Source organism: Molothrus aeneus, chromosome 1 (genome assembly GCF_037042795.1).
Source record: "Molothrus aeneus isolate 106 chromosome 1, BPBGC_Maene_1.0, whole genome shotgun sequence".
NCBI lineage: Eukaryota > Metazoa > Chordata > Aves > Passeriformes > Icteridae > Molothrus > Molothrus aeneus.
The window spans coordinates 3,839,939-3,860,265 of NC_089646.1; the positions used below are offsets into that span (position 1 = coordinate 3,839,939).

The 20,327-nt window shown below is 41.1% G+C and overlaps 1 protein-coding gene across 1 annotated transcript; it reads right to left on the reverse strand.

Moving 5' to 3' along the window:
* Positions 1-476: 476 nt before the first annotated feature.
* Positions 477-18,689, reverse strand: AQP1 (aquaporin 1 (Colton blood group)). Its single transcript, XM_066550629.1, has 4 exons — positions 18,125-18,689; positions 4,092-4,256; positions 3,897-3,977; positions 477-2,434 (listed from the first exon to the last, which is right to left on the reverse strand). The coding sequence occupies exons 1-4, from the start codon at positions 18,512-18,514 to the stop codon at positions 2,255-2,257; spliced, it is 816 nt and encodes a 271-aa protein (XP_066406726.1). The 5' UTR covers positions 18,515-18,689; the 3' UTR covers positions 477-2,254.
* Positions 18,690-20,327: the final 1,638 nt, after the last annotated feature.

Here is a 20,327-nt window from a genome sequence, read left to right on the forward strand (position 1 = left end):
AAGTTCTCTGCAAGGTTTAGGCTAAGAAACAAATTGTGAATTTCACATTTTCTGCACCATTAACTCTTAAGTTACCTGAAACTTGTCAAAACAAACTATTTACTGCAGGTGAGTCCTGCAACTGTTCTGGCTCTCTCTCTGGCCCAGAGATTCTGTAAGGTAAAAAAGGGTTAATTTGGAGTCAATGGAGGCACTGGGACAACAGGAGATAAAATTGGAAAGATATTCTAGGAAGTGGGTACAAGATCCTGGTTCTCTGCTTCATTTCCAAGTACAATTTGGAAGAGTTCACTTCCAGCTGAGGATCTGCTTTGCCTGCCATGAAAACAAAGAACATCTTCCCTAAAAGGAAGCATCAAGTGAAGAGTGGAAAAGCAGAAATTGGCAGTCTTACAGGTGGGCACCTGAAAAAAGGTGCAGAAAATTTAATTGCTTTACATGACAAATTAAAAATGAAGAATCATGAACAGCTCATATGTTAGCACAACTGATTTTGTTTATTTTTAAACCACCCCAAAATCCAATCATGCTCTATGTACATAGGCAATACATGGGATAGCACACCAAATGTAGACAAGAAAGATAAAATATATTCTGGTTTATTTTGCTGGTAATTTTCATTTTTATTCTTTTTTCATTGTCCATCTGCTCAAGTTGATGAAATGATCCAACCCATACAGATTCCTACGCCAATCCTACCTCACCTCCCAATCCCATACTGTCTCTCAGGGAGGAGAATCCATCCCATTACCTCTGGGGGATTTTGCTGAATGCTGGAATGTGCTGATTTTCTGTCAGTTCCTCTGGGCCTCATTTCTTATGGAAATTTTTTTTAGAGCAGAACAAGTATATCAGCACGTGTCTGCTTGAACTATATTCTATTGTTAGTAGGTAAGACCAGCTAATGATTTGGGTTACTCAGGAAATCATAAGTAGCACACACACACACAAATTTAAACAGAAAATAATCTTCCACGTCATTTAGACTGTTAATTTTCTTTCTCATTTCCAGTGTCGTTTATTTTGCTAAGCACTGCTGCAATTCTTTCCACTTGTCTTTATGCTCTTATTTTCTTACAAAACAGTACACTAGGCTTTCTGTATAAAACATATATATAAACATTTTTATATATATATATATATATAAAAAACAAAGCAACCACCCCCAAAATGGACTTACAGGTATGTATTTGTCCCTCATTAGAAAATAAACCGTGTGTTCATCTGTTTGTGGTCCCTGAATGTCACAGCGCTGGCTATTGGGATAGGGTCACAGAGAAAGGGGACTTCTTTTCTCTTTGTTTTGCTTTAAATCACATGATAAATTTCACAAGGTGAACAAAAGCAGAGTAGTCACAGCAACCATCAGATCCTGTTTGCACACTGGCACCATGTTGCTCTTGTTGCCATTGTTGCTACTCTCCAATTCGAATTCTAGTTATTACTTCCCAGGAGTTAAAATATCTTTTTTTTTTTTTCTTTTTTGGTCACATATATTCTTCCCTTACAAGCAGCTGGATGAAAGTTTAGGGAGAATGAAACACCAGAAAGTCTGAAAGATCCTGTGACTCTGGAAATTCCTACCCTGCCTTACTTTTCTGGCCCTCTTTTTCTCAAAGATGATCAATCATTTAGGAAATTATGGGTAATTTTACATAGCAACTAATCTTTAGTAACCTTTCCTTCCAAAAGATGCTTTTGAGCACTGATTTGAGACTGTTTTTTTTTTTTCCCATTCATTGCTGGCATTAGATGCCAGCCCTGCATTTTTGTATAAATACTGTTTTTTCAAGTGTAAGGCCTCTGTTATTGGTACAGATGATTCTCTGTCAATATCTATTCTTCCAGGAAACAAATTGGTCATTGGAATTATTTATCATTACTGAGTGATGTGGTAGGGGACGCCCCCCCTGCTAAATACACCTCAAATTGGGTGGTACCAAGGGAAGGGTTAAACTTCAGCTCTATTTATTTAGGTCGTGCAAAGGTGACCTAAATAAACTTCACCCCATTTTGTTTATATCATGACTTCTCAACCTAAAGACTCTGTAATTGAGAAACCCCAGATATAAAAAATGCTATTAAGATTGGGGGCAGAAAAAAAAAATAAAAGAAAGGAAAACCGTATTGAAATAAAAAAACAAAGTACTGCTTGCTGGTTTACAAAGAGTCTATAACACTGATAAAATCTTCAGAAACCAATGTGCTGCTTTTTTTTTTTTTCTTTTTTTTTTCCCTCTCTCCATGCCCTTCTTTATTTTGGTTTCATTTCAACCCGGGAGTTCATATCATCCCCTTCCAGGTCATACTCTTCTACTTGGCCACTGGTCCACACCTTCATGCGGTCGGTGAGGTCGCTGGTTCTGGGCGCCAGGATGAAGTCATAAATCAGGGCAGCACTTGCTCCTCCAATGATTGGGCCAACCCAGAAAATCTGGAATAGAAATGCAAGCCATTGCATCGGGTATTTCTGCATTTGAAGCTCCTCTGAGGATTTTCACAGGGAAATTTGCAGCCTGTCCACCTGAATGTTTATTTAACCACATGACATAACACCAGGAATCTGTCACCATGAGAGGTGAATAACTGTGACCATGCTGTCAAATCGTGACATTTAAAATCAGTTGCCTACTGCTAAAACATCTCTGCTACTCCACATATAGTTGGCAGGGGAGCTTAATTTCTAAAACAACAGGGCAGTAGTTTCCATTCTTCTATTAAATTCCAGTGATAGGTGAATTTGAAATACTTAATGAGGGCTTAATTAGGGGCTTAATTTACCCCTAGATGCTGCTTAGCTGGTGGTATTGCTGTGATTGAACTGGCCTAACCACTTAAGAAAATTAAAATTTAGAGGGAGAGGTAATAAAAGGATTTTAGTAGACAAGTTGATTTTGTTAGAAATAACAGAAGATATTGAAGTCTTTGCAAGGCCAAAGCACTACTGAGTCTGGCAACTCTTTTATTCCGTAATATCAGTAGTTTTAACACAAATTATTACATCTATCTTCTGTATCTACAAAGGATAATAATTTTCCTATTAAATTCTGAAAATATCAGCTCCTCACTTAGTTACTTCCCTTTTGTGTCCTAATAATAATGCTTAAGTGGTAGACACTGCCAAAATTTCCCCAGGGTCTTCCTTTTATGTTTTACTCTTTAGATGAAAATGGAATCTATATCCAAAATTTTCACAACCCCATTGTATTACCACTAAATTTCCACCTGTGCCTATGTAACTGGCTGCCAAAATCATAAGTAGGAGAGTTGGAACAAGCCCCATTTTATATATTCAAGAACACATGTTCATTTACAACTTTATATCAGCCTTCTTTATTGAGCTTTAGTGAAATAAGTAAATTTTTGTGAAGAACCTCATTTTAACCACATTTAAACACAAGAAATAATCTAAAAATTTATAGTGTTTCCAGAGCACTTATCCTTGAAAACACATAAGCAGACACTCAGCTTTAAGATGCTGAATATTTTATTAGCTCTTAAACATTGGATGATCCGTTTCAGTTTATAAACCTGCTTAAGAATCTTTCTAAATTAAGCAGTAGCACTTTACAAATTTAATTTAAACAATAAATACACAGTACAGGATTCTGTGTAATAAGGCTTAAACAATTAAAATGTTTGAAATAAATAAATATAAAGGGGAATAAACCAAAGAAAATCTACTGTATTACTTTAAGTACAGAGACTGAATGAGCCTGAGGACTTTTTGTTTGCCTGAGGCTGGTCAGGATTTAAAGGAGAGTATTCTTTGTTAGGTGAAATGGAAATGCCAACTCTCTGACTTGCTCCTAATGATAGGTGTTGAAATGTTTCTGATCTTGTAGGTTATGTGTTTTCAGAGCCTTTCGTGAGTTAAACAAATTTACTCAACTTACCCAGTGATTTTCAAAGTTGTTGGCGATGAGCGCTGAGCCAAAAGATCTGGCTGGGTTAATTCCACAGCCGGTGTAATCAATCTAGGAGGTGGAGAGACAACCACAGGTGAGGCACAGATGAAGCTTCCCCATCATCTCACTGGCCCACCCCGAGGTGGGAGAGGGCAGATATAACCTCTGAGGGCTGAAACTTACAGCAAGAAGATGGCCCAAGGCAACGGAGAGACCAATGGCCAAAGGCGCCGATCCCGAGACGTCGTTCCTTCTCCGGTCTGTGGTGGCCAGGACACACAGCACCAGCTGGAAGGTGGCAATGATTTCAATTCCCAGCCCTTGGCCTGCATTGATTCCCTCTGAAAGCTGCATGGAGGCAAGAGGGAAAATGTTATTTCATATTCCTGCATGACCTCAAGCAGTGTAACAAAGTTCTGTGGTATCTATTTCTTCAATATGAACCTGCACATCCGTTTCCTTCCCGGGGTTCTTTTTTGCTCAACAGGGGGGAAATATAGGAAAAAATAGAAAAAATTGAAGAGAAATTATTTTTGGAACACTCCCTGCTGTACTGAAGCCTAGGCATAAGCAGCTGTTTGGGTTTTTTTGAGTGGTTTCTTCTTCCAGCCAAAGTGAACACTCAGCCACTGGGCACAGTGAGAGTGGAACTGATCTATGTGTGAGAAACAAATCAGCCAGAGAGACACCTTCAGCAGAGTTTACTGTTCACAAGTGAACTCTGGTGCCTTAGGACAGTCACTCGTTGCTTTAGGGACTTCCACATTAATATTTAATGTTCCACCTAGACTGTAAATTAATATGCCACAGCAAATACCCTGAGATTTCCATGGAGTTTATGGGGGACTGGTGGATGTGACAGAAGACCAAAAGTATGTAAAACATCTCTAGATATTAACATTTAGTCAATGTATCTCTAATTTGCACAGATAATGGTGGAGTCAGTGGAGATGAGATCCGTTCACCTGATGAAGTGAAGGGGATCATTTGAAAGCTCGGTCTTTTTCTTTTTTTAATAGATCTCATTTGACTACAAAGAGCTTAAACACCTGACTCGCAGCTGAACTGCTTTTTGGTTCCTTAGACTCAAACTGAAGCTCATTTAACTTCCTTGGGATACATTAAAAAAATCCCCAGTTAAGGAATCCCAAGGGGCTGACAGGAGTGCTTCAATTTCCTGCTGAAGTGGATTATCTAGAAAAACTGAAACTGTCAGGGATAAATATTCCAATGGAATTATTAGTCATGAAATCAGCAGAGTTTCTTGTAAATTCTGTAGAGCATATTGAAACCATGGTGATTCACAGAAATGGACATTACAGAGCAGAAATGTTGCCGTATTTCAGGAGTACTGCTGAGAACTTGTGCCTAACAAGAAACCATGGAGGTAAACCATTTGATGTTATAAGAAGTTTTGAGTTCTGCTTTCAATTGCTGTACTCAGTGGTGTCTCCATTAAGTCAAGGCAAGTGTGTTACTGAGCTGAATAACTTGATGTTAGGCAGAAATAACTCACTTGAATGAATGGGATGAAACATGAGCTTGGCCACAGGTCAGAGAACTGAGAATGTGACTCAGAGTAGGAAGCAAACTCTGCAAAACTTGTATTAATTTGTGCTATCAGTGGGTTATCACATCTGTCAGAGCCCCTGCATTAAAAACTGCTGGGTCATTCGTGGCAAAAACCATAATTACATGCTATTGTGACCTGTCCAGAACAATGAAACCACGGGAAATCCTGCTGTTAATCTGATTTTGTGGTTTATGCCCTAATTTCCCCAAAGCTAATATTTGAAAAACCTTAAAAGTTAAAGATGGTTAACTGAACTATGTCACTTTCCACAGGTGCTGTTCACATTTCTTGTTTCTTCTCTGTAACAAAGTTGAATATCAAATTCCTAAGCAACGAAAAAAAGTCATTTGAGACTTTTCTCAGCATAAATCTGATTTTTAAAGCCTGCTATTCTGAAACACTAATAATGTATTTTTATAGCTTGTTCTTTAACCTGCAGGAGTGATATCCTCTGAGTTGGAAGTAGTTTATTCACAAATAGAAGGGAATTCTGGTTGAAGGGATGGGTATTTTGGTTCCTTCAGCATCCACAGAGTAGAAACTGAACTCCATTAATGAAACCTTTCATTATTAGCACTTACATGTGAGAAGTGTGAGTCTGACATAAATGCATCCATACAAGATGCACTGAAAATTGCAGGATCTAGAAATTCATGCTTGATATCTCTGAATTAAAATTCTATTGCTTTTGTAAGTTTTAAAAATAAACACTTTTTTTCACTGTAGAAACTGTGGGATTTTTGTCTCTCAACAAATTAGGTTTCCAGTGTGTTTCCTTGTATCATAAACCAATTCAAGAATGTGGACTATGTACCCTCTGGAAAATCTTATCTCACATTTGGAAGGCCAAATGGCCAAACTTAAAAGCCAGGTAGCAAATAAGTGACTGATGTGCACATGCCCAAAAGCAGATAAGAAACCAAATTCTTTTCTATCATAATGCAACCCCAGAGAACCCAGAGCTGATGTGTGACACATCAATGTTGGCATTTGACAAAGCCTTGACATTTTAAAATATTAAACACTGGCCAGCCATTGGGCTTTCCCTTCACTTGAAGGGCTTCTATAAAAGACAATAAGAGCAAAATTATTCTTTAAAAACCTGTGATAATCTTTGAGAGGAGGAAATCATATTCTTCCTTTCCCTCCAGGAAAAATACATCCTACAGCTGACGTGACTTGAGGTCATTCTCCCTGCTAATCAACACCTATTGATGGGCTGAGTGGGATCAAAGAAAACCTGGAAATATCATAGGAAACGTTTTGCTTTCCTCCAGCCATGTAATTTTACACAGCCTGCCAGAAACATTAATATTCTCCTGTGAGAGCAAGGACTCTGGGCCATGCTCCAAAATGGGACAAACCCTGGCAAACCTTGGATGTCCTGCTTTGCTGGGGCCTGTGGATCTGCAGTGTGTAAGTGTAGGATAACAGAATATTTATTTGCCTTCTTATCAGAGGTAAATTTTCACTGCAGCAGCAGCCCGTACCATCCATGGTACACATGGAACAGCACCAGTGTTCACCATCCCAAGCACACCCCAGAAAAGGTTTAGAAAGGGAATAGGAAGGTACATTCCCTTCTGTAAGTTAAAATTTACATGTACCTATTTCTATAATTTATATTTATATTTATATTTGTATTTATGTTTATATCATCCTCATTCACAGAGGATTTGCAAGTCTTACCCAGATAACATTTTGCACCTTTTGAATCTGCTCTTTTAAGCTCTTAACAGAACAAGGGAGGCACAACCAACACAAGTTTATCATCCTTTGCTTGTATTTTCTTTATGTTATTCAGGTTTTTAAGGAAAGTTTGAACTTTTGTGGAAGATTTTGTAGAAGAAGCTTCAGTGTTGTCTAAAGCTTAATCTGAATTTGGTAGGAAGCAGTACCACACTTTAGAGACCTGACTAAAAATCAACAGCTGTTCTTAACATCTTCCATTCTGTTGCTGAGAATATCCAAAATACAAGGTGTCCAATATCTCTGCTTCCTAAATAGACAAAATGATGCTTTGAAATGAGACACAACCACTTCTAGTGCAGTGTTGGGGTGAAGAGGACCCTTTCCAGCGATCTGTACCCACACTGCAATGCCTTTTTCCCTGTACTGGTACCTTGATGCATCTGCTGAGAAATCTTTGACATCTTCTCTTTGCAGTCCAATAATCCTCATTAAGGTAAGAGAAAAATTGTCAGAGGGCAGAGAACAGCACAGCAACTCCCTGAGCTTTTCAGGCTTCAGATCTGGGACACTTGAGGAGTGGATTCAGAGCTTTAAGGAACCAAACATGCTCTAAGGGGTTAAATGAAACACACAAGCCCATATTCATCTCCAAGAGAGTCTACATAGGCTTCTTTTCCTTTTTTGTTCACATGAATAATTCCACTAAACTTCATTTCTACTGTCAGTGTTTTGACAGAAGAAGCACCAGAAACACACATAAGAAATGAGCTGAATCACTGGCAAGATGGGAGAGTTGTCTGTGGACACATTTTTATGATCAGCTGAATCAATCTTGGCTGCAGCAGCTTGCAGCAATTCCTCCTCGACCTCACAGCTCCCAGACAAGAAGCAGAACATGGAGACACCCCAAGGGAGGTGCATCCTCCTATGAGCTGAATCCTACCATTTCCACCCTTAACAATCCCACGATTAATATTTTTTCCCCTCAGTTCACTGTGAATCTGAACAAGGTCATGTAATAAAAATCTACTGGAATTCAGTAAATGTACAGAAAACACATCTTATTCAGAAAACTCCTGAGATGTACCTGACTGGAAACTAAGGAAGCACTGAAGGCAAAGTGGCTCAAGAGACATCCAAATGAAGAATGTTAAACCCCAAAAAACATATTCTAGTCATGAACATGAGAGCAATTAGTTGAGAAGAACACCTGCTTTATGTCTTAGGATATGGGCAGTGGCCACATCACTTCCAGCTCTCCATAAATCACACAGGAGATGGGAACTACAGAATTTGTTTTCCCAGAAGTGCCCTTAACTGCCATGTTTAGCTGACTGCCTCCCACAGCAATCATTTGGGCAAATTAATGATATGTTTTCTTTCCTTTTGAATTTTTTTTTAATTTCTTTTTTTTTTTTTTTTAGGACAGGATATTTATGAGTTGTCCGCCTTCGGAAGAAGAAATGGGGACAGGAAATTAAACTGGCCCAAGGTAAACCCCACTGTGTACTTCTCTAGTGGCTTCATATTTTTCTTATTACCAGTGAAAGTATATCAAGTTCAAACCTGTTTCCCGTTACATGGATAAGACACTTTGTTATGCAAGGTGGTTCCACCACGTGGGATGGGCTGAGCTCCATCTCATCCAACAAACCCTCAGCCCTGGACTGGAGCTTCCAGGGCCCAGCTTCCTTTCATATAACAGGGATTAGTTTCTCATTGTTCCAGAAAAAAAAAAAAAAAATTAAAAAAAAAAAAAGAGAGGCCTCTGGTATTGCAAAAGTCTATTTTTTAGCAGGGCAATGTCAGCTTTCCCCATTCTTATGAAACACCAGAGCAAGTCCTGCCTGCTGGTGTGGTTTTGAGGGAGAAAATTTAAGCCACAGCATTTCACAGCATTTTTAATGGCTGAGACTTCTCTTCCTTGCATATCCTCACCATCTTACCTAAATTATTACCTTTTGTCTGCCTTGGCAGACATTTTTCTTAAAATTAGCATTTTATTCAAGTAAATTCTTGCCGTCTTACAGCATTTTTTTCTTATAGCTTAAAATTTCCCTTCTTTGACTTTCCTTCTTTTACTGAATAAGGAAAACTCTTCACAATAGTTTAGATGGTTCATTCTCTATTCATCCCCCACTTTTTTGAAATATTAATCATTCTTTTTTATGCCAACTAGCTATCATTTAAGTGTTTGGCTGGCAAAGTTCTTTAAAGGGATGCTCTACAAATGTGATCTCAGAAATTCATCTCTCTACTTCCCTCCAAACCACATCCCACTGTCTTGCCTATCATTTTGTTTGACTTTTCTCATTCTTTCAGCTCCAGCTCTGTCATGAAAAGAACTTGATGATTTCCATATTGATAACATACCTTTATTCTCCTGGAAGTCTATCCCACATCTCCATAGCTATAAACCTTGAGTGATAGTCAGAATTGATTCAGAGATTAATCCCTGGCTGCTTAACTACAGTTATTCACTTCTACCCTTGCTATTTAACAGTATCACTCTGAAATGGATGTTTCTATACCCATTAATTGAGTATTAGGGATTCAGGAAGTACAAAAGTCTCATTTCTTTAGTAAGGAGAGACAGGCAAAGATCTCAAGAGTTTCGCTCAAAATTATATGACAAGAGGACTCAGAAGCTGCTTATAAATTAGCTTTGGATTGTATCCTACATCAACAATGGAAGCATTCAGCAGAACCTGGGGACAAAATACATTGTCCTCTGCTAGATTATCCTTCCTATAAATACAGCCTTAAGAGCCCTAAAGGGGACTCATTCAATTCCCAAAGCAGAGATCATATTTTCCATTCCTTAGGCAGCAGACACCCTCCAGGAACGAGGCTCAGCTCCCTCCTCCCACCCTCTGCAGGCCGAGGAGAAATTATCCAGGGCTTTGTGTTTTAGTGCCATGGAGAGAAAGAGGGGAGAATGATTATTGTATTAAACCAGAGCACATAAAACTTGCATGTCAGACCAAGACAGGCAGTAGAAGTTCCTCTACAGGACTTGTTTTTAGCACAGCTGGTCAGACACAGACAATTTTTTTTATTTACACTTTTACTTTTTTGATGTGCCTCTGGGAAAGTTGCTTGGGAGAAAGTTTTGGGGTTTTTTTGGTTAAATGTTGCTGCTGAGAAATAAACAACTTCTATTCAGAGGATGAGGATTTGTGAGGTTTTGTTGTTTTTTTTTTTTCTTTACCCAGCCAAACCCAAGCAAATAGTTAATTTTCTGTAATAGTTGAAGCACTCATTTATACCACAGAGCTGTTTATTATCTCCTCTATTACCAGCTCAGAAGGAGATAGTATTTCAGTGGGGAATTTTGGGCATATCTGAATTTTGAGCCAAATAGAATCATCCTTTTTATGTTGTTACTGGAATAACACCTGGGTTTGCACAAACCTCACTGTATGGTTGTTGGCAATTCCACTAAAGTAATATTCATTTCATATTTTTAGACAAACTCCAGCAAATCTGTGAAGTTTTCAAAATTTATGAGCCATAAATAAGCATTGAACACTTGGCATTTCCATGGGGTTAAAAACCAGCTCTGAGCCTGTGCAACGCATGTCAGGAATTGGGGGAACAATTCCAACTCCTCCATTTCTCCACCTTGCTTATCAAGCAAGGCCACTTGGCACAGAATTAGCCTGGAAAAGTTGAGTTTTCTGCGACACCTCCCAGTGGTTCCTAGAGAGGGGATGCACAGGACTCGTCCAGGGAAGAACACAGAGGATTTCTTTACTCCTTTCTAGTCCAGTTGTGCCTTGCAAGGCTCTCAGGCCACATTTTCGCCCTCCTGCTGTTTATAGTTTCCTCCAGGATGCCTGTCAGGCTCTGTGTATTTGATTTAACAGGTTGATGTTGTGCCTCAGCCTCAGATCTCCTCAGTTCAATGAATCTGCAGCAGTCAAACACCAGCACGAGCTCTGGATGCCAGGAAGATCATAATTTTCCCATCAATTACACATTAATAAATACTCAGGGCTCAGAATGTTCCCTGCCAGGCCAGTAAAACCTCCAGGAGACAATTGTGGTACCAGGTAAAGACCCCTCTGTTACTGAATTCTCTCCATTAAGCTGGAGAGTGGACAAACAAGCAAAAATGGACTACTGCCCTAAAGAAAACAGGCAATTTCCTCTGGAGACAAACAGGAAATTTTTCAGGGGCTATCTTTTCTTCCTTTAGTACTTGTGATGTGGTTTCGTATCCTTGCTTTAAAAATGCTTCCTTTAAAAATATCCATACAGATAGTGATATTTTTTAGGATTCTCTGATTAAAGAAATGTTTTTCTCAGCTCCCTGAAGGTTTACATTAACTGCTAAAACCCACCAGCCCTGCTACAAAAACCTAGATTTTTTTTTCTTACCATTGCACCAATTTAACCAGATTTAATCCATAATATTCATTCTCTTGCTGTGGACATTTCCATTTGTTCTTGGGCTGTGGTCCTTGCCATGTCAGATCTTGCTTCAGAACCCACACCTATTATTAGATAGATTTTTTAACTTTCCAATTAATTTAGATTAAACATTGAAATTTGGATTTATCTCATCTGAAGAATCTTTCTGTCCATCTGTCTCTGGTGTGTGAGTGTGTTTGGGGGTGTGCAAACACATAACACACAAATATACACAGAATACCCAAATATATTTGGTGTGATCAGAGAACTCTACGGAAAGGAAACCAATTTTAATGGTTTATTGACCACTCAGGAAGGCTGATGCCAAAATGAATTTTTACTTAAATCCTACTTAGCTTGACAGTTGATCTAACACAGAAAAAATTATTTTCTGAAAATCCCACTCCATTTGTATTTGTATTAATATTTGTTAACAATAATATTAACTAACCTACCAAATTAATGATGTTTTTAGATCTATGGCAACTAATTGTTTTAAACACCCCTGTGCATCCTTTTCAGGAATTTCTACCATTTCTAAGCAGAAATAAATAAAGAGAACCTTTGAGGCCTGCAGAGCATTTTCCAAATGCTCATCCTTGGATCCCCTGGCACAAAACCCATTTTGATCTCCTCTGTTTTAGCACAAAAGGACAGGGCTGCAGGAGGATGAGCACCAAGGGCCTCTCCTTGTCCCAGAAGAGGCTGTGCTGCTGCATCCCTCCATGCTCCCTGCCAAAATCCCGGGATACGGCTCTGTTATTGGAGAGGCGTTAAGCAAATCTTCATGGAAATGGAAATCAGATAAAAAGCTCTGAGATCTGAGATAAGGATTAGAGCCATAAGCCCAAATTCTCTGGGGGATGGGTGATAACCATCAGGTTTACATCTCAGCCCAGATGTTTCTGCTGTCACTGTGTGAACTCATTAAAAAGAGGCCGAGAGCGTGGCCAGTTTTGAGCAGGTGCCTTTCCTGTGTCCCACCTGCCCTGCCTGGGGCCTCTCAGTACAATGTTGGCAAGCCTTAAAAGCCCTCTGCTGCAAAAACTGACAGTGAACAATGAGCTATTGTTGTGACAGTCTTTGTTAAGAAATAAAAATCCCAGATCAATGTCATGTACCGGAACCATTTTGCTCATTTTAGAAATGGAGCAGCTTTTTGTCCCTTGTGAATGTTTGAGTCCTGGAGCATGCAGAGGAAAGGTTGGCAGTAGAAGCCTAACCTGGATCAAAAATAGGCAAGGCAAAGACATGGAGAATGAAGCTCCTCACTGTCCTAAACTTGAGAAAGGCACAAAATATTATCTGCATTGAAAAAAACAAATAAGTTATCCAAGGATTTTTCAATAAGCACTAAAGGTCAGGATCTCAGCTGCGTGTCTCGTCCATCCAGCAGCACCTCTGGAGCTGCAATTTTCCACAGTGACTCAGAGGAAAAGCAGCATCACTTACTCAATTGTCCCCTCACACTGTCAAGCTCTCAGTTTATTTTGGATGTTCTTCCAACTGGAGCTGGCTTTGTTTAATTGGAGGTTGGAGAACAGGCTCGTAGGGCGCGGGCACGAGGAGCCAGGGAAATCACAAGGCAAACACTGAGTCACCCAGGGCAACCAGGCAAGCCCTGCTCCCCATGGTGAGAAGGCCACTGGTGTGGACCAAATGTGGGGAGTGTGGGATTCCCCACGGGGAATCCCCTCTGAGAGAAGTTTCCAAAGGATGGGAAGCATCCAATGGGGAATATCAGGGTAAATACTTCAGTATTTATCCCACAAACACCAGTGAAAGGTGTGGCAGGTCTCAACTACACAAAAGGGAATTCCCAGTGCTGGTGCAACATTATGTTTGCACTGGAAATGCAAATTGGAAATTTGTTAGGAGAAAATTCACCAGCCTGGATGCTCTAAAGATCATCTGCAGCTGACAAGGATCCACATATCTTAGCACATCCTATGCTCCACTCTCCTGGAGACAAAAGATTGTTCATCTTCCCCAAGCAGCAGAATAAGCTACATGGAGCATGTAGGCAGTAAAGGAAAGAAAACCTAAAAAACTCCAGCATTGAGGTTCCAATTTGTTCTGATGCTGCTGGATCGCAATCCAGCTAAGTGGGAGTAGTTGTGGAAAGAGGATTCATGCCCATCCCTGGAAGTTCCCAAGGCCAGGTTGGAGAGGGCTTGGAGCAGCCTGGGACAGTGGAAGGTGTCCCTGCCCATGGCAGAGGGTTGGATCTTTAAGGTCTCTTCCAAGCCAAACTATTCCATGATTCTGTGGTCCTGTAGTGTGCCTTTGGTGAGGCTGGAAGGTCAAAGCAGCAGATACTGGCCTGGTATGAGGAGTCAAAGACAGCAAAGGCCTCCTTTTTCCCTGCCCTTGAGCAATCCAGAGCTGGACACGGGGTGTTTATCCACAAAGGACGTGGCACCCTGGTGTGCACCAACTCTGCCATGGCTGATCCTGACCTGGGCAGCCCCAGGGAGCAGCAGAGACACAGCCAGTCACAGCAGAAATTCAAAGGGTGTTCCAGCAACAAGGAACTCTCCATGCTCCAGGAATAGCATCCATATGAATACTCACCTGTCTTAAAATGACCTCTGAATCCACTGACCACAGATCTCCTCTGGCTTTTCCAGAGAGCTCCTTAGTTACACAAATAACATTTATCAGTCCACTGGGTGTTTTCTAAACCCAAGGCCTCCTATTTGTTATTCTTGGTTGTTTTTCTTGTCCCTTTATCTACCCGAGCAACGTTACCTTCAGGTCTGTTTTTCTTGCCTACAATTTTTGATCCACTTATAACTTTTAAAATAATATCTTTCATTATAAACTCAAAGGAAGCGTTTTCAAATAGTTTCCAAATTATAGCCCTGAGAGTGTGGGGACATATTTCCTGGCACTCTCATCACTGTGCCAAAATACAGAAAACTACGAAATTGTGAAAATTGTGAAGTGGTGTCTGCATTTGTCACAAAATTCTAATTATTTATCTATACCTATATATTTAGCTCAGATTATTTTTCATATATATACATATGTATCTATATATATATAGATATATATATCTACAGATAGTTGGATAGAAAAATAGATATAAAAATATAAAATAACCTGAGTTAAGAAATTTTCTGACCATGTTTTTAAAAGTTTGCTGAAAGTTCTCCAGATAAACATTGTTCAACAGCAAATATTGTGTTACTTTACAGCACAGAAGTCTCTTCTCTCCTCTCTTTCCTGCTTGAGCTCTCTGTTGGTCATTAACTGCCTGTGCTGAGTAGTTTGTTCCATTATCTAAACTCCAGATCTGTCCTCACCAGACAATAGCCAGCTCTGCTGGCAGATGAGTGCATTTTGGATCTGGTATTCTCTATTCTTACAGCTTTACCTAATGGAAATTTGTAACGTGTAGTAATCCAACTTTCAAAAAAAAAAAAAAAGATACAAGATGATGTAAGGAAAAATATTTAAATTTTTAGAAGAGCAAACACACTGCGTACTCCTCTTCCAGCTTCTCCAGTTCTCAAAGTTTTTACTTTGGAGCACAAGCCACTACTAAAATATATTGGAAGTTAAGTGTCTTAAAAGGATTCAGTAATCTAAATGCATCTCTGAGTGCTGTCCAAAATGTCTTACTTGGGACCAGCCAAAGTAACTAAAAATATGTCTGTTGACTTAAGCACAGTTTGGATCAAAATCCTAATGTGTGACTGGTTTGCTTGTCTTAGTGTAAACCAGACCTTAATACTGAACCTGTTAAAGGTACATCCTGCATTTTCATCCTCCTTTCTTTCTCCTCAGCCTTGTACTGTCCATGGCTGAGGTTTGTGCTTCATTTGCTTGTGTTTACTTTTTTCCTTTTGTGCAATGAGAAAGACACAGATTTATCCCACTTGATTTTGGATTCTTAGCAGAGGCTTCCAAGCCTGGAGCCTCAGCATGGCAAAGAGTAGCTGGGTGTCTCTGGAAGCAACTCAACAGATCTAAAGGTTGAGGTGCCTCTCTTTGTCCCTCATTCCCTGTGGATTAGAGAGCAGCCAGTGGAAATGGGTTCTCAGCTTGGTCCCTCAGCGCAGGACCTACCTGCAGCCAGGCAGGAGAAATCCAAGTTCAGGCACGCAACCCCACCCAGTATCCACTGGGAACACTGGATGGCCACTCACTCCATTACACACTGCCCCCACCACATTTTTCCTGTAGAAAACACCTCTCCAAGAGCACAGCAGGGTCAGAACAGAGGACAAAGCCACAAACATCCAGACCCTCTTCCCAAACAAGCAGCACTCTCTTTCTATTCCTTTTCTGAGCAGAGAATCCACACCTCATTATCCACAAGAAGGGACAGAAGAGAGAGCAGCTGGCAGGGACGCCATCTCTGAGCCTCCCCTTCTTATCCTCAGGTTAAAAACCATAATAAAAGCAACTCTGTGGTTCCTCCTTGCCAGATCTTTGCTGGAGGAGGCACCTCAGTGCTGTGGGTTCAGGATGTGCCCCATTGAGATCAGCCCGGCACGAGCACAGCCCCTCTGCTGCTGCTCCCCCCTGCCTTGGGTTCAGACCCAGTTCCCCCTCAGCCCTCCCCTCCCCAGGCACTCCAGGCTTGTCACTGGGAAATGAATGGATTTGCTTTCCTTTCCTTTTCTTTCCTTTCCTCTCTCTCAAGGCAGAAGAACAGCTGCTGCCCTCACTATCCCCAGGGGGGTCTCCCCACTGCTCCTCCAGCCAGAACATTTGTAAGTGGATGTGAAAGAAAAAAGAAACAAATATCTGAATATTTTCCAATGGCAAACAGTGAGACCAGAGCTTTTAGAAACCATACTCTGTTATTTCATTGCACAGAAATTGCTGATCAATTTGTAAAATTTATATGATGGACACTTCACCCTGCCTGGTTTTGCCTTCGTAACTTGAGGAGTTACTGACTAAGGGGCAAGAATAGCTTCACCCCCCCTTCACAAATGGCCAGGTTTAGAGCTTTGGTTAGAGGAAGGAACCAGTCATCAGGATTTCATGGAAGCAAAAGGGAAAAGCCAAGCTTAAGTGCTACCAAAACCAGACCTCCCGTGTTTAATGGCAGTTGGACCTCTCGAGGAAACCACTTGGGCAGACACCCTGTCCCATGTGGTTCAGCTGTTCCCTCTGTCAGTGGTTTCAGAGGAAAAGATCAAGTATCACACTCACAGCCAGAACCTTCTGGAGTCAATAAAATTATTTGCTCTTCTTCCTCAAAATGTTTTGAGTTAACCCATCAAAATTTCCAAAGCGCTGGCAGGATGGAATAGCTGCAGGCACCAGGAGAGAGGGAGGTGAGCAGCCAACTCTTGAGGGTGGATGATACTGAGCTGCCCAGGAACCACCTTAATATCAGACTTTAATCTGTTTTAAAAACTTGACTCATGTTCTGAATTAACTGTAATGTCAAATTACAGTATGCAAAACCATATTGCTGTTTTGCCTAAGTTATTTCAGAAGAGAGGTTGCATTTGCAGTTTTATGTCCCAAATACCCTTGTGACTACAAATGGGCAGAAGATTACAAATTAGCTCAATTTACAAACTGCAGTCAGGAATATTTTGAAAGAAAGAGGCCAAGGAAAATATGTAAAGTACTTGTTCTTAAGAGATCAGGTCAAGTAAGTGACCAGAAGGAATTTCCATTTATAGCACTGTGTGTCCTGCAGTGGCTGTAGCACTGCTCTGACAGTGGGTTGATTTCAAGTTTAGAAGTGTATTTATCCTTTTTTCTCTCCTATTATCCTGCAACAAAAACAGCAAAATGACATTTTGAGAGGAGGTGTTGTGGCCAAGCAGTTTTTAGGCAGCGTGATGCGAGCATCTGCCTGGGAGAGAGCTGGAACCTGCACCCCAGTTACCTGCAGCTGCCTCACATTTTCCTCCAGTTTACACGTGAGAATTCAGGATTTGTCCAATTTTTGCCCAGAAATGCACAGAAAGGGCAGCTGGGATTCTGCCAGGCAGGATCTGAGCACTCTGCCTAAAGCAACAGGTACTGCTCACATCTTTGGGGTTGGGATTTCTCTTGCTGCACACCTCTCTGCTCCCATGGGTTTTCACTGCAGCCATCACCAGTATACATAAACCATTAATTGAGTACTGAAAATTAATCACACTCCCAGAAGCCAAAATAACACTGGTGTTATACACAGTAATACACATTAATCAACATGTCACCTTAGGGACCCTCAGAATCACTAAAGATCATAAAACTGCCAGTGATTTCAGTGTTAAATTGGCATCAAAAGCCACCTTTCAGCAACCTAGGTGTACAAAACTGAACATAAGCAAAACTGATCACGACCAGAATGTCCTAAAGCTCCAAAATGAGGGTGGGGAGGAAGGACCATCCCTATGACATCCTGGTTATCAGTCAGGACTGGATTCTCTCCTACAATAAACAGCCAAGCTCTCCGAGCTCACCAGCACCAACAGAACCCCCACATCTTTAGTAAATTACAGCTGCTACATTTCTCCTCTAAAAAAAAAACAAAACCAAATTAAAGGAGGAATTCAAAGTTTCTACTTACAGCATTAAGCCCCAGGGAGTTTCCTGGGAGAGAGGAGGTGACTCCTGAGAGAATGGCCGTGGCCACCACTGCCCCCAGGCACTGGGCGAGGATGTACATGAGCGCCTTGAAGATGCTGATCTGGCAGCTGAGCAGCAGCCCCAGGGTGACAGCTGGGTTCAGGTGTGCCCCACTGATGTGGCCCACGCTCTGAGCCATGGTAGCAATGGATAACCCAAAAGCCAGGGAAACCTTCACGTTGTCCTGAGACCTCGTTGATGTTTTGTTGGCCACCACGGGGAAGTTGAAGCCCAGAGCAGAGCCAATGCTGATAAAAATGAAAAGGCTCATGGCCAGGAACTCAGCCACCACTGCCCTCCAGAATATTTTCTTTCTGAATTCACTAGCCATCTTTCCTCTTTCTCTCTCTCTCTCTCCCCTCCTCACTTTCCCTTCTCCCTCTCTCCCTTCCTTTGCCTGATATTTTCCCTTAGAGGTCTGAAGAGAAATCTGGAGGAAAAATACAGTCCTTGGATTATTTATAGGGCTTTGGGTGGTCTGTAGGAGGGAAGGGGTGTTGCACAAAAGGAGGAAAGAACATCTACATAGATGCTGACTGCTAGATTGATGTAAGACACTGTTTCCCTGCCAAAGTTTTTTTCTTCCTTTTTTTTTTTTTTTTTCTTTTCCCCTCCCTTAACGGCGTTCGATCTCTGCCGCCGTTTTTAAGAGGCTTTTTGAAATTCTTGGAAAAATCCTTAGGAGAGCCTTAGGAATTTCAGCCTCACTTCTTTCACTCCTGTGTCATCTTTCAACGTGTGGATCGGGATGAAAGCTTTGATGGGATTTCTGTCTGGAGCTGAAACAGAAAGCAAAGTTTTCAGTGCAGGCTGGTAAGTTATTCACACTCAGCTTCAGCGGCAGCAGATAACAGCTGAAAGTAGTAAATAAGACTGACAGCTAAATCCACACTCCAGAGGCTTCAGTAGCTCTGTTTCTTTTGAAAAACAAAAGGTAGAAATGTCCCTTCTGCTGGCTCCGTGGACTCGGAGATGTTTTGGATGCCAAGTCTGGCGGCTGCACGGACACTCTTGGATTTACACAGCTCACACGAGCTGCTGCTCACTCGTGAGGGATCATTTTTAATCTCTGTGTAAATCTGCCATAACACTGTGGTAAGCTGGAAGCTTTAAATGCATGTAATTTGGATGCCAAGGATGATTTTTTTTAAAAGTTATTGTTTTAAATTTATGTCATTTCTTCACTTTTCTGCCTCCAAGCATGGAGGTGTCTCGGGGTTTCCCCAGCCTGACTGGAAGGAAAAAAGCCAATTTGGGGGCTTCCTAGCCCAGGTCCTGCAGTGAGAGCCCATCTCTCACCACCCTGCTGAAGGTCAGCTCAGCTGCCCTGGCTGTCTCCAGGGAGACTCTGCTGCTGCTGAGGGACAGGACTGGCCAGACAGAGGGGACAGCAAGGGAGAAGGGAAATTACATGCTTGGTTTTGCAGACAAAATGAACCTCCCGGCAGTGCCAGAGCCTCTCGGAGCTAAAGGTCCCAGTGCCTGGCTTTACCTCGGCGGGGCTGGGCCACAGGGCTCGGATTAACCCCTGAGCTCTCAGATCCCTGCCTGCTCTGCAGCTGTGGGTGCCTCCAGCTGGAAATCCCGGGGTCTGCTCTGACTTCAAACCAAGGAAAATCTGTTCCAGAAGGAGGAGGTAATTCCCCAGGCACAACTCTTGAAGGATGGGTGTTTAAAAGCAGCCGGCTTCTCTGCCTCCTCTTTTTTCTCTTCTTTCTTTAATACACTGGTAACATCTTCTGAATTGTTCTTGAATTAATTCAAGGTTTTTTCATGTGGACAATATGCCAGGAAGAAGGAAAAAATTGAGCACACACCTGGATAGTATTAGACAGCCAATAAGGGGGGTTTTAAAATATATTTGGTTTTCAAAAGATGATTCAGTGACAGAGCTGAAAACAGTTTAAATAAAAGCCCAGATGTCTGCAGCTTGACATGCCCAAGTTCTTATTCTTTCTAGGCATCAGATGTTCTTGATTTTTCACATAGCCAATTTTATTTCTTTTTTGTTTTATGATACACTTACACAACAGGACTGCACCAGTGAAAAAGGAAAAAGTAAAGAGTGGGACTTCAATGAGGAACAAAGTGACAGACAAATCAAAAATCTAATTTAGCCAAATAGTGGAATGCAATGGAATTTT

Bases quoted from the DNA above. Each gene is read 5' to 3' on its own strand.
- AQP1 (XM_066550629.1), bottom strand. From the start codon at position 18,514: ATGGCTAGTGAATTCAGAAAGAAAATATTCTGGAGGGCAGTGGTGGCT. The intron at 4,257-18,124 runs GTAAGTAGAAAC...GCCTCCATGCAG, and splicing joins ACTCCCTGGGGCTTAATGCT to CTTTCAGAGGGAATCAATGC. The intron at 2,435-3,896 runs GTAAGTTGAGTA...TTTCTATTCCAG, and splicing joins ACAACTTTGAAAATCACTGG to ATTTTCTGGGTTGGCCCAAT.